Here is a 14463-nt window from a genome sequence, read left to right as displayed (position 1 = left end):
GTGTCATTATCATTTCAATACTTTCATCCCTGGAGAACTAGGAAACCAAGAAAAGAAAAAGGGAAAATTTCTGAAAATTGAAAAATAAAAAAGTTTCTATGCTATATAATTAAAGTTAACAAAAGAAGCAGACCCACTGCCATGTACGTGGAGCGGAGCGAAGCTGAAACTTCAGATGACTGATTTATCACAGCAAGCAATTACTTTATGTTTTTCACAAACATTTGAAACCTATTATTACTTTCACAGCAGCACACATCGACAGAAGACTGTCACCTAAGGGAGAAATGGGGGAACTGGGCTGTAATTAATTTCTGCTCTAACATATCCACGAAGCCTTTAATGTTGTCAATAAAATGCTCCAGCCGCTAAAAATCCCCAACCGCTCCTTCCTCTGTCCTCAGTACTCCCGAAATGTTTCGTCAGCGTCTTTGTGAACGAGACTGCCGCAAGGAAGAGGAGATGGGGTGCTATTGCTTGTGGGAGAGTGGAGGCCACGGATCCACTCCTTCCCCTGACCCGGGTATCGAGAGAGAGAGAGAGAGAGAGAGAGAGAGAGAGAGAGAGAGAAGTCAATCAAGAGCTGGCCTCTCCTACCCTGACTCGTTCTCTCTCATTAGATTCCATCTGCAATTGAGCAAAATCGGAGGTGGGCAATTCTTTGGAGGAATTTAAACATGTAGATGCCAGCAATGGAAATCATTATAGCAGCAACCGAAAGCCTAGATCTTTAAAGGTTAGAACACAAATAAGAGTGCCTCCAGGAAAAAGTGAAATGGCTGATCTGAATAAAACCTTTCCATCAACTGGAACACCACAGCAAGGCAAAGGAGATGAAGAGCTACAGCAGATGTGACATTTATATTTTTGAGCACCTACATGTTTATTTTTTGAATTACCGTTCAGAGCCTTAAAGGACGTTTATAGGTCATGCAAAAGCAGTAGCCAGCTTCTGTCTGTCTTACTCTCCGGGAGGTGTGGTGAGCAAATGCCGCAACTGCAAGCTTGACTGGAAGAGACTGGGCTCTGCTCTTTCTGTCTTCATTCATATATACACATGCATTAATCTGTCCACCCAGTCATCAAATATTAAAAGTGCCTGTTACATACTGGGTATCTGAGAAATCTTTACAGGACCTTTATGGAATTAGATGGAAGTTACTTTGCTTCCTTTCAAAAACCTTTCCTGTAACAGCGTCTTCTGAGAGCTGGTGGCCGAGGTGGCGCTCGACCTCTGAGCCCCATCTCTGGCTCTACCTCGTGCAATTCTGGGCGGGTCATATCTAGAGTTGACCTTCTACTCAGAGCCTTATTTTTAGATAAGGAAACTTCAGTGAAGAGAGCTGAAGTCACTTCTCCAAGTTTATACCACAATCATGGATTGAATCTGTTTATTGGCCTTCTACTACATCAGTGAAGTACTAGTTTACCCCCAGACTTCCAAGAACACAGTTTGATTCTGCCTCAAAATAGTCATCATCATCATCACCATCATGGTGACTGCCCTGAGGGGTGATGCTAATGGGTCCACTTAGTCCAGAAAAGGGCTTTCAGGCAAGTTTTACTTTCACTGCCCGCAGCAAGAGGAAGAAGGAAAGTGGGGGACTAAAGGAGAATAAAGGGCTGAGAGAGAAATGGCCTACTGTGAATCTCAAAGAACATAGAGTAGGCCGGCATTTCTCTAAGAGCGTCCAAGAGCTACCTGCATCAGGCTCTCCTGGACACTTGTTAAGTAAACTGCAGATTCCTGCTCCCCACTCTCCCAACCTCAACCTTCTAGATTTGAATTTTTAGGGATGGAGTCAAAGAATTCCACTTAAAAGAAGTCCCCTACAAAATTCTTATACCATCTAGCCTTTGAGAACCACCTGGTGAATCTGCTTGGTGTTTTAAGAGTATAGCTGTATGTACTTGGGATCAATGATAGAGTTTACCCATGATATGATCATGTGCTAGTTCTAATTTGTGGTATGGTTCTGAGAGAGTGTTCTTTTTTAAGATTTATTTACTTTAGGGGTGCCTGGGTGGCTCATTAATTAAGTGTCTGCCTTCGGTTCAGGTCATGCATGGTCCCAGGGTCCTGGGATTGAGCCCCGCATTGGGCTCCCTGCTCAGTGGGGAGCCTGTTTCTCCCTCTCCCACTCCCCCTGCTTGTGTTCCCCCTCTCTCTCTCTCTGTGTCAAATAAATAAATAAGATCTTAAAAAAAAAAAGATTTATTTATTTGAGAGAGAGAGCACGCGAGCGAGCATACATGTGGGGGGGGGGTGGGGAGAGATGGAGGGAGAGAATCTGAAGCAGACTCCCTGCTGAGCGCAGAGCCTGATACAACAGTGGGGCTCCATCTCACAACCCTGAGATTGTGACTTGAGCTGAAGTCAAGAGTGGGACACTTAACAATCGACTGAACCACCCAGGTGCCCCATGAGAGAGTGTTCTTGAATGTCAAGTGGTATTGCTCCAGGACAGTTGCTTGGAAGGGGGACAGACCAACAAAGCGCAGTACTGAGTACCAAATGGCTAAGCAAAACCAACCCTCCCTCACACATTCCGGCACAGGAGGGGTCTGCAGAGCCCTCTACAGTGAAACTGCTAATTAAAGCTAATTAAAAGTGCCAGAGACCAGAGCTTGACGGAAGTCAAGCGGGAAAGACAACCAGAAAAAATAAAGGAAAAGAAAACGTTTGAGAGCTAAGAGCCTAATTGAAAAATGAAATCATATTTTAATTGAACAAAGCAAACAGAGACCCAGTATTTACCAAATGAGAACCCTGATTTCACATGGCTAAGATTTCACATGTTGGACTGACCTAAGTTTGAATCCTAAAACTCTTATCATGTAAACTGAGAATTTGCTTAGCCTCTTTTTTTTTTTTTAAAGATTTATTTATTTATTTATTTATTTGAGACAGAGAGAATGAATGAGAGACAGAGAGCATGAGAGGGAGGAGGGCCAGAGGGAGAAGCAGACTCCCCGCCGAGCAGGGAGCCCGATGCGGGACTCGATCCAGGGACTCCAGGATCATGACCTGAGCCGAAGGCGGTCGCTTAACCAACTGAGCCACCCAGGCGCCCTTGCTTAGCCTCTTTAAGCTTTAGTTTTTTTCATCTAGAAAATGAGGTCGTAATAATTACATAGAGAGTTTCACCTAGGGTTGCAGGGAGGATTCAGTGAACAAGTATAGGCAAAGCACTTCTTATGGTTCATCTCATGTCCTGAGATCAATTATATAACAGTAATAATACTTGCTCTTATATCATCACTGCAAGGAAGTGATTTAGGCCTGTAGGTAGTTTCTACTCAAGTTGCTTGTCTTCTAGAAGCTGTCCTTGTTTCGGTGAAAGTAGGGTGGAGTCAGAAGTCTAGGCACATGTTTACTTCTTGGTAATGTACTTATATTTAGCTAAGGATGCTCTATGAAACATACATGGAAATTCATATTTATCAAACACTCTGAAACGCAAATCACATTCATAAACATTTTAGATTGCTGTAACAGAGCAGTACAGGGGGAAAAATATCCCACCCAGAAACCAAAAACAAAACACAATTATGGTAACTAGTCATAAGAACCATCTAATGAGAAAGACGCAGGGAGGAAGTCTGGCCTTGATATGGTTTGTCTGAGGTCGTGGCTCTGTTTTCATAGCTATAGCAAATGCGCCTGTTTCCTACGTTTAAGCACCCAAATTAAACACTATATCTTCATTTAGAAAACAAGAAAGGTCAGCTTCCAGCCTCAAGTTTTTCAGTAAGAATTCTAATAAAGTCAGTAAATGATCATTCTTGGGCTTGAGTCAAGAACAAGCTTCATATCTTTTTAGTACATACCTTTTCAGCAAAATCATTTCCTGGCAGAAAAATGGCCTCGCTGGGTGAATTAATTTAATTTCCTAACTGTGACGACTACAGAGGTAGTGCAGGGCATATAAATAGCACAATTTGATGAGACATTTTGGGCAAGTCACTTCTGATTTCCAGTCCTTGGGATCTTTATTGGAAATAATACCGCCTTGTCATCCATGCTAATCTCAGAATCATTCCAATTCCAGAACATGTGCCACAAAGGGAAGACTGCAACTATCTCCCAAGAATCTTGAGGACCCCTAAATTATACATTGACATGATATATGTACAAGGTATGGTGACATTAATTGAGCATAATCAAAAGAATTCTTACTTAATCAAAGCCTTACATATAAGATATGACCAATCAAACATCAGTATGGACAGGTATTATTTTTAAGAGCTTTATAAATATTCATTTTTGGGGGTACTCTAAGGGGGATAAAGAGCCCCCATTAAACAATTAGTGATCAGTTAATTGCTAGAAGGTATGGAACCTACTATGAGTGCAATAAACACAGAAAAAGTAGATCAGTAGAAAGAGGGATGGTCAGAAACAGCGTAGCAAGGTCAAATGAAGTTAATTAGGGAGATGTAATATTATTTAAATCTACTTACACAAAATTTTAAAGAAAATTTTCTCAGAGATCAAGCATACAAATTTTGTTTTATTATTAAATTTTATTAATGGGTATATTTCCTTCTACCCGCAGCAAAAGCTCTTTAACCCATCGTATTTCCCAATTTACTGTGGTCCCCAGGAAAGTCAGGGCTAGCTTTGTTAAACCATTAAATTCAAGAGATATAACAGAATTTTTAGGGGGTGCCACCATTAAAAGAATTTTGGTAGCAGACTAATATCTCCTAAATAAATCCACATGATTAATAATCTTGAGTCAAAAATCTGGAGTTTTACAGGTAAAGGTTTGAGAAAAGGGATAGGTTATTCCAGGACTGGAGAAGCAGCTAAGACCAATGGCAGAATAAAGGTGGGAAAAAAATAAGCAGAGAAAAGAATATGAAAAAAAAAATACGTAATTTTTCAGAAACAGAACTGCTCTTCTGGCAATCAAATAACATTTTATTTAATAGGTGGGGGCATTTCTTATTTTCAGCCGAATCACCTCCAAAGCCTACTTTAGAGGCAGTACCCACTCTCGATTCCCGTGAGTGACGGGGATTCAGGGGACCAGAGATATTCATCTGTCTGGATGTCTGTGGGTGTTTCCAGTAGATGGCAGCATGTCATTGCTAATTCCTGTCAGGCTACACCCTGGTCAGTCCAAAGAGGAAAACCCATACCTTTCCTGCAGAAAACCAAAGGGCTGTTCCTGGTGCAAGAGGTTTGGGGGAAGGAAGTCGGCCTAAACAGCCGCCTTGGAAGAAAATTCAACATGCTCAGCCATGCCAGAGATCATTCTTGGCCTTAGATACAGCACAAGGTCAAGGATGGAACACAGATCTGAACTGATATATCTTAAGTTTCTAGGCTGAATCTAGTCACTCAGTCTGTCACCTGGAGGAAGGCACCTTAACAGTTTGCGTCAAAGAGTCGTCACAGAGGTTAAAATGGGAAGATGCTTTAATTTACTGGTAAGAAAGGTGCTACATCAATTCATGGGGAAAGGACCATTTCTGTGCAGGCAGCACATTCATGCCCGGTCCTTTTCCGCTCTTGTACCTTCCCTATCCTCTTATGGCCTTTACATGCTGGCGTTCCCCAGGGCATGTTCCTCTGTCCACAGTGCCGATTCCCTCCAATGGTTTCAAACCACAGCCCGAGGCTGATGAGTCCCCACATCGGTTTCAGCTCCTCCCACCCCCGGCTTCTAGCTCACATGTCTGGTTGCATGTTAGACATCTCCACTTGGAAATCTCACAGGCAACTTACACTCGTCACATCCACTGATGATCTCCATCAAACCTCCCTCTCCCTCCTCCTGGAGGCTTATCTTTTTAAAAAAATATCTAATTGGCCTTTTCAATGATTTCTGAATTGGGCAGCATCCTATCTGGCAAATGGAAGGGTGCTCCTAGGACCCACTTAGATACCCATGTCAGAAAGTACCCTGATTCCTTTTTCTTTATTCTCATAGTCAGTCACTCCCTAAATCCTGCCAATTTTAGCTCTTACGTGTTTCTCAACTGCGTGTCCTCCATCTCCCCCAGTGCGGACCTGGTTCAGGCCCTATACCATCTCGACAATCACCTTCCACTTGGTCTGCAAGGCCTGAGGTTTATCATCCTCCTATCCATTTCCCACCTAGCTGCTCACGTAACCTACTTAGAATACAGATCTGCCATCTTCCTCTTCCATTGACTCCATTTACTCTATAGGATAAAGTCCGAACACCTTAACATTTCCCCGACAAGCATCTTCTACCACTCCCTTCCTCAAGCATCTGCCCCAGTCACCCTGAACTGCCCTCTCTGTTCCAAATGGCTCCCTCCCCACCCTGGATAACTCTGTTTCAGATTAATATGAAGCATCACCTCCTCCAAAAATTCTGCCTTGATCTCCTACCTCCCTGATGGATTGGGGGAACTAAAAAAGTTAGATATTTCCAACCCAAAGTCCCCCCCGCACAGATGTAAGTATAAAACATGGGCCTAAACAGCCGCCTTGGAAGAAAATTCAGCATTCTCAGCCATGCCAGAGATCATTCTTGATCATTCTTGGCCTTAGATACAGCACAAGGTCAAGGATGGAACACAGATCTGAACTGATATATATTCAGTTTCTAGGCTGAATCTAGTCACTCAGTCTGTCACCTGGAGGAAGGCACCTTAACAGTTAGCCTCAAAGAGGAATCAGAGAGGTTAAAATGGAAAGATTTCTTTCTCGTTTGGTTCCCAGATTCCAAATGGTTCCTTCTTTACCAGTGGGACTTTTCTGTTGGCTACTGTGAAGATGTTCCTATGTATGTGTATTACACATAGAAGATACAGGGCTTTACTGGTTAAGTAAATATATATAGAACAGCTCCAAAGCTAAACCAGAGTTGCTGGAAGGGGGTCTATGGCTGGAGAAGGGAGGGATGGGGCACGGAGGAGCAGAGGCTGCCCTTCCTTAAAAATAAAACCATTCAGAGTCCTTCTAAGAGACATCACAACTCTTCATCATGGGAAACACATGTTGAATAAATACGCTGGGAAGAGCAGGGCTTTCTTAGTAGCCATTCAATGAGAAAAGAGAGGGTGCCTATTTGGTCTTTTATATATCACACCAGAAACACTCTAATTGCATTTTTGTTTGTCATGAATGCATCAGACCCTACCACAGAATTGAGCAGTGTGAAGCCTGTTCCCAGAGCTTGTTTCTGCACTAGGTAAGTTGTGTAGAGAAGATTAAGGAGTGCAAACCAAAGCATTTCAGCCCTCTTGTCAGGCCCACCAGTGCCCCAATTCTCTATCCTGAGCTAATTTAATCTACTAGCACCATTTGACACAGATGAAGACACTCTCCTCTTAAAACACTTGTTTGTGGGACACAGACCTCTCTCCTGCTATTTTCCCTGCTCCTTCTCAGGTTCCTTTGCTGGTTTGTCCTCAGCACTCCAATATCTCAACAGTGGAGTACCTACCCAAGGCCCAATTCTTGGATGGCTTCTCTTTTTTCTCTGCTTGTGTTCTCAATAAGATCTCATCTCTCACTCCATCTCATGGCTTTAAATCCCATCTACCTGCTGATGATTCCCAAACTCCTATTTCCAGCCCAGACGTCTTTCCTGAATACAGATTTATACATTCAGCTCTCTCTTCATGATTTCTATTCAGATGACTAATGTGCATCTCAAACTTAGTATTTCCAAACCCAAACTCTTGATACCCACCCCCTTCCTATCTGCCCTATTGCCACCTCCCCAAACTCAACCTTTCTGGCTCATTTTCATTTTAGTAAATCAAAACTCCATCCTTTGAATTGCTTAGAACAAAAACCTTGGAGTCACCGGTTTACTTCCAATCCCTCAGCAAATCCTGTCAGCTCTACTTGTGAAATATATCCTAATCTGACCACTTCTCATCTTCTGCAGTGCCGCCATCTTGGTTTGAATCACCACTATCTTTCCCCTAGGTTATTGCAGTAGTTTCCTGACAGCTCCTTCTGCTGTTGCTCTTGCTTGCAACCTCCCCTCCCCAAATGTCTACTTACACGATAGTAGCCAGGAGCGATTCTTTACAATGTAAGTCACATTATGGCAGTCTTCTGTTCCAAGCCATCTGATAGCTTCCTACCTCACTCCAAGGAAAAGCCAATTTACTGCAATGGTCTTCAAGATCTCAGCTTCTTAGATGAAACCTGTGACCTCATCTCTGACTCTTCCTTTCGCTCATTCACTTCAGCCAAACACACTGGCCTTTCTGCTGTTCTTTATTTTTTTATTTATTGTTTTTCTTCTCTTTTATTTTTATTTATTTTTTATTTATTTTTAAATTTTATTATGTTAATCACCATACATTACATCATTAGTTTGCTGTTCTTTAAATGCCAAGCATACTTCTCCCTCTGGCTCTTTCCTCTTACGTGTCTTTTCCTAGTATGCTTTTCCCCTGGATATCCATATGTCTTGTTCCCTGTCTTCCTTTAGGTCTTTCCACAAATGTTACCATATCATAAGGGCTTCCGTGACCACTCTAAAATTGTGGGTTACCTTCATTATCCCCTGGCATACTCTCTTCCCCTTTCCATGCCTGATTTTTCACCATAGCATATATCACCACCTGAGATATTTTATATTTTACTTATTTATTAGTCTGTCTTAATTGCCTGAATTACAATAATGTAAATTCCATAAGGGCAGGACCTAAAGAGAATACACACTCAATAAATATCAGTTGAATGAATGAACGAATGACTAAAAGGGTGAGGAAGCTTTCTTATGTGTTAGAACTCCTCCCCTTATCACTTCCTGAATCTAAGCTTTCATTTCCTTATCTTTGTCGGATTTATGAGAGATGCCAGTCTAAAGAAAAGCAAAATGAGAAAAAAATCGAGGAGAGATGAAGCCTTGAAGGAGGGAAGCAGGAACTAGAGGTGGCAGGAGAGATGTAGGAGAAAGAAGTCTAATAAGGTGGCAGGAGAGATGTAGGAGAAACTGTAAAGGGAGAGAGAGATACTGGAGGGAAAATGTGGGGAGAGCGGGAAGAACTAGGAAGAAAACTCTGGACTCATCTACTTGAATAATGGCTTCACTTAAACTACAAAGACTGTCAGATCCACTTTGGGGACTTCAGTGCCCAGCCAGACTTCTCCCGTGATGCAGTGCCTGGACTCCTGGGTTGTTTCAGAGACTCAGTTCTGGAGAAGTGCATGGCAGCTCAGGGGAAGATGATTTCTGATGAAAGGAACTAAAAAAAGCCACTCAAGAAGCCCTTCCATTTTCTAGTTAATCTGCAGTCATTTTCCAGGACAAAGTATCGTCTTGAATCTGAAAACGTACAGTGGGGTCAAAAGGGTCAAAACCATAGCAAAGATCATTATCATGGGGGACAGGGTTTCTCTAATTCTGGTGATTATGCAGATTATGCTGATCCTTTGCTCACCCAAGATTTATCCTCCTACTGGAGATGAGAGTAAAGGTGTGTAGAAAAAGAGATCGACAGCAATGCTGCAAGTAGAAGAATCAACATAAATTGAATCACTCCAGGTTCCTCTTTATTACAGAAAGGGTGTTATATTTTCCACTGGCCAGGGAGCCTACGGAGGTGAAAAACTACAAGAGCCTTGCAACTTCTTGTTAAGTAAGTTTTCTGACACATGGCAACTAGTGATTAATTACTGCATTAGAAGATAACATTCCTATAGAGATTTGCTGGAAATACAGATGCTGCCCATGCTTGATTAGACACTGCTTAAGGAACGCTGAGGCACACTGCTGCAGTCTATTATTTCTGGCTATTTTGGTATCGCTGTTATATTTATTTTACATAGCTTCAAATTCAGTGGAATTGATGGAGCCCATTTCATGAAACCTGTCCCTACCAAAAAGAGAAACAGAAAAAAATAAGGCTATAAAGTGTGTCTATGTATGTTGTACGTATGAGAGCAAGAGCAAATGAGGGAGGAAGAGACAATGAATAGTAGGGATATATGGTTCCTTTTATAAAATGCTTTCTGCTCTAGGGAGATGCTGTTCCTTGTAAGCCTGTAAGAACACTGACCCATGTCAGCTAGTTAAAACTTTCAGGGTATTAAAGACAGAAACTTTGTCATTATCTAAGCCCTTCATCAACACCAAAAGAAGCCTTGATTGGATACCTATCCATGCATTCAAGACACATGATGAGCACTTACTCTGGTCCAGCACTGAGAAAACAGAAAGCATCTCGGTCTCTTGGGACACAGAAATCTAATAAGGAAAGGTCTTCTGAGGAGTGCCTGGGTAGCTCAGTCGGTTAGGTGGCTGACTCTTGGTTTCGGCTCAGGTCATGATCTCAGGGTTGTGAGATTGAGCCCCATGTCGGGCTCCCCGCTCACCAGGGAGTCTGCTTGGGATTCTCTCTCCCTCTCCTTCTGTCCCTCCCTGCCACACGATCTCTCTCTCTCTAAAATATATAAATAAATCTAAAAAAAAAAAAAAAAAAGGAGAGGTCTTCTGAACCAAGATTGGAAGGACAGAATCATCCAATGCTACATATTTATGCTGCCTATTTCCTTTCATAATCCATTAAGAGTAAAGAGCAATAGTAGCAGTACCTCTCCCAAGTGGTCACATTTCAGTCCACACCCACTGCCTTGGACATCATTCACAAATCCAACTATAAAAGGCACGGCTCAGTTGCCATTCAATTACTTCCTGAAGAAACACTGTTGGCACACAGCCCACTGATGCCAACCTCAATACCGCCCAGTCAACATTTCATTATTCAGTTGCTAGTTTCTTTAGTACGTGTTCGGGCCCCATACTGTCTGCAAAAACCTGTTAATTTACTTATTTCAGCTAAATAAAAAAAATCATTTAAAAAAAGATGATTGAATTTAAGAATTATATTCCTCAGAGAATTAGTAATGCTTTTCTGTATCCCTCAGGCCTCCCTGTTCTTAACTTCCCCTTGTCAATGCTATTATGAATAGACTAATTCAATAATGAGATCATTCCCCGTAAGAGCGACCAAATAAATGCAGCATTCAGTCACACCTGGTTTCCCTAATCTGAGCAAAGAAGGCTTTCTAACAAATTTAGCCTAAAATAGGGAATTTAATGAACACGCAACACACACACACATGCACAAAGGAAGAATAAGACAGGGAAGGAGGACAGAGAAGCAGAGGAACAGGGTAGCAATGGAACAACAAATGGGGGGGGTAGATTGGAGAAGAAAAGTTACAAATGAAGATATATGGTTATATGCTATCAAAACAAAGATCCTAGCATATATGTCTTGATAACTGTCAACGTAATGTAATATTTCATCATTTCCTGAAAAGTCGTAAAAATTGTTTCAAATTTTTCTGGAACTTCTTGAGGAATCCAAAAATCAAATGAAATGACACAGAAGTACAAATGTTAGGCAGGAGAATTCTGGGGGATTAAAAACAAATGACTTCCAGGGCGCCTGGGCGGCTCAGTTGGTTAAAGCGACTGCCTTTGGCTTAGGTCATGATCCCAGGGTCCTGGAATCGAGCCCTGCATCGGGCTCCCTGCTCGGCTGGAAGCCTGCTTCTCCCTCTCCCACTCCCCTTGCTTGTGTTCTCTCTCACGCTCTCTCTCTCTCTCTCTCTGTCAATTAAATAAATAAATAAAATCTTAAAAAAAAAAAAAAGACTTCCTAGCCATAAAGGAGTTTATGAACTAATTCACCAAGGTACAAACAGCAATAAAATACCAAGATACCATAATCATTGTCTATCCTCTTCAAAACTGTTTTAGCTTTCATTGAAGTACCAAAGGTCTGATGATTTAAATAAAGTATACAGTGTTGAGACCACATGAAGAGAGAATAAAACAACCCTTCAAACTTGAAAAAGTGCATTATAAAGAAACATTAAAAATTGAGATCAGCAAACTAGGAAAGAGAGAGTGGTCTTTAAAAGAAGAGCCTTTAAGGACATGAAGGGTGAGCATGGCTGATGATGAGTAACGACTGTCCCCACAATGAAAACAAAAAGAGAAGAAGGATTTCAACTGGGAAAGAGAGAAGAGATGAGGAAAAGATTCATGAAAACATACATTCAACATATGTTATTTATGAGAGAAAAAAAGGGAAAAAAATCCTAATTTTACAAATTTGCAAATGATTAAATAATGTCTAACTTATACCATGGAATATTTGTTCAGGTATTAAAAGTGATAAGTGGACCCTTGAACAATGTGGGAAGGTAGGGGTGTCAACCTCCCACACAATCACAAATCCATGTATAACTTCTGACTCCCCCAAAACTTCACTCTGAATAGCCTGCTGCTGACCAGATGCTGTACTAATAACATCAACAGTTGATGAACATGTTTTGTATATGTATTATATACTGTATTCTAATAAGAAAGCTAGAGAAAAGAAAATGTTAAGAAAATAAGGAAGAGAAAATACATTAATAGTAATGTACGAAAAAAATCTGCATGTAAGTGGACCTGCACTGTTCAAACCCATGTCATTCAAGGATCAACTGTCCTTTCAAGAACTATTAGTGGCTTTGGGAAAAATAATGTTTTCAAAGAATGTTGCTGATACGGAAAATGCAATTAAACAAATATAAAATTACATTAACGTAGTTCCAATTTTGTACAAAGACAAGTTACATGCATGCATAATATGAAAATTCACTTGTATCCATGGCGGAGGCACAAGGCCAAGAGAAATTACATCAAATGCATAGTCTCCAGATGAAAGGCTTATGAGTCATGTTTATTGATTTTTTTTTTTTGTATTTTATGTGACATATCTTATGCAATGAGCAAATATTACTTCTAGAATAGGAAAGTTACTGAAGTTTTGTAGTAAGAAGAACTTAGGTTAGAGAACAGGAAAACTCCCTGCATAAGGGAGGTTAAACAGCCAATAGAATCGTAGAGAATTACCTTCTCTAAAAGTGATGAAAATCCAATTGTTCCATTTTTTCTTAAATTAACTTTTTAAGTACCAAGAATCCATTTTTCTAAGTGATTTTGATAGGCAATGGGATCTTGACTTTGGTACAAGGGACCAAGCCTGGTCGTTCCTCCTACCTTGCGAAGTCCAGGTCTGCCTCCCGCGACATGGTGATGTTGGTCAAATTCTGCTGCAGGACAAAGATGTTCCTACACATCTTCTTGATGCCGGACTCACTGATGCGCCTGAAGTACTGGGCACCATTAATGAGGATGCAGGAGATCAGGTGACCCAGGCCTGAGGGGCCAGCACAGAGCAGTGGGGGGGGGGAGCAGGGGGGAAGAGAAGACAGATTAGTGTCACCTTGCATGAACTTACACATGAATTTGGAAGGATTTCTTTCTTCAAATCCTCCACAAAATTTAAATGACCAAAGAAAACATATCTCTGAGGGTTGCTGCACCCACTGATCTTACAACAGTTTTGGAATATTTATACATTGTCCTAAAAGCTACAAATGGAGAGGCTTTATGCAACATATCCATTGCTCCAGCACTGCCATATATATATACCTCAAGCCACCATGTCAAGGGCTTAGAAAATATGCCAGGTTGTTATAAACTATTGAAGAGCATTGGAACTCTTTTTTTCCTGTAAAGAGGTTCTGGAAGCACAGAACAACACATGCAAATACAATGATCTGTTTGGTTTCCTCTTCCTCCCACAAAAAAAGACAGGGGTGTCTTTTTGGCTCAAACATTGATTTGGAACCTAATAAGCAAAAATATGTCAGTAAGAAATTGATGCATGTGGGTTACCATTCTTCAAAGCTTCCCCTGGAACTCTAAAGCTAGTCTGGCTAGTCACAAGCAGCCTACTGTCTTCATGATTTCCCTCTTCTGAAGTCATAGTGCCTCCGTGGTGAAGGTTCGGGGGGAGCTTCAGGTTCCATGACTCCCTCGGTCTGCAAAATGAGTTTCCCTTGACTAGGATGAAGGTAGAAAAGGGAGAGGAGGAGCATTCTCTCTTGCCTCAGCTACACTCGTGTAGTGTTGCTTCTAGACCACAAACTCACCTGTACGTGCAACTACTTAAAAGGGAAGTAAGAGGCTTTTTACTCAAAGAAAAAGAAACACACATATGGATTTTACATTTAAAGCCACTGACTGATGTGAAAAATCTCTCTAGGTCAAGTCTGAGTGTGATTTTACTGAGCCCATAACTCTGGGTATAATTTTGTTCTACCATGGTAAAAGGCAATCTGCCTACGTGGAGGTAATGAGGGGGGTGTTTGTAGAGAATAGTGAATAATAATAAATATATTAAATAAGTAAATTTAGGGGTGCCTGCGTGGCTCAGTCAGTTAAGCTTTCTACTCTTGATCTCAGCTCAGGTCTTGATCACAGGGTTGGGAGTTCAAGCCCCGTGTTGGCTCCACGCTGGGCATGGAGTCCACTTGGAAAAAAAAAAGTAAATTTATATAATAAGTACACATAATAGATTGTAATAATAATTAAAAATAAAACCCAGTAGAAGTCTGCTTTATATTACTACTATACACTGGCAATTTCAAATAATATCTGTGATAAA

General features: G+C 41.2%; 1 protein-coding gene across 2 annotated transcripts in view; it reads right to left on the bottom strand.

The window, feature by feature from the left end:
• Window positions 1-14463, bottom strand: part of EXOC4 (exocyst complex component 4) — a 747671-nt gene that overhangs the window by 40532 nt on the left and 692676 nt on the right. For both annotated transcript variants that reach the window (XM_021692997.1, XM_021692998.1), the window contains one exon: window positions 13011-13170. In XM_021692997.1, coding sequence (XP_021548672.1) covers window positions 13011-13170 — 160 coding nt within the window. The remainder of the gene's footprint in view (window positions 1-13010; window positions 13171-14463) is intronic.

The sequence above is a fragment of the Neomonachus schauinslandi genome, chromosome 12, assembly GCF_002201575.2.
Source record: "Neomonachus schauinslandi chromosome 12, ASM220157v2, whole genome shotgun sequence".
NCBI lineage: Eukaryota > Metazoa > Chordata > Mammalia > Carnivora > Phocidae > Neomonachus > Neomonachus schauinslandi.
Note: the sequence above shows the minus strand (reverse complement) of the source record. Positions and strands in the feature narration are given on the sequence as shown.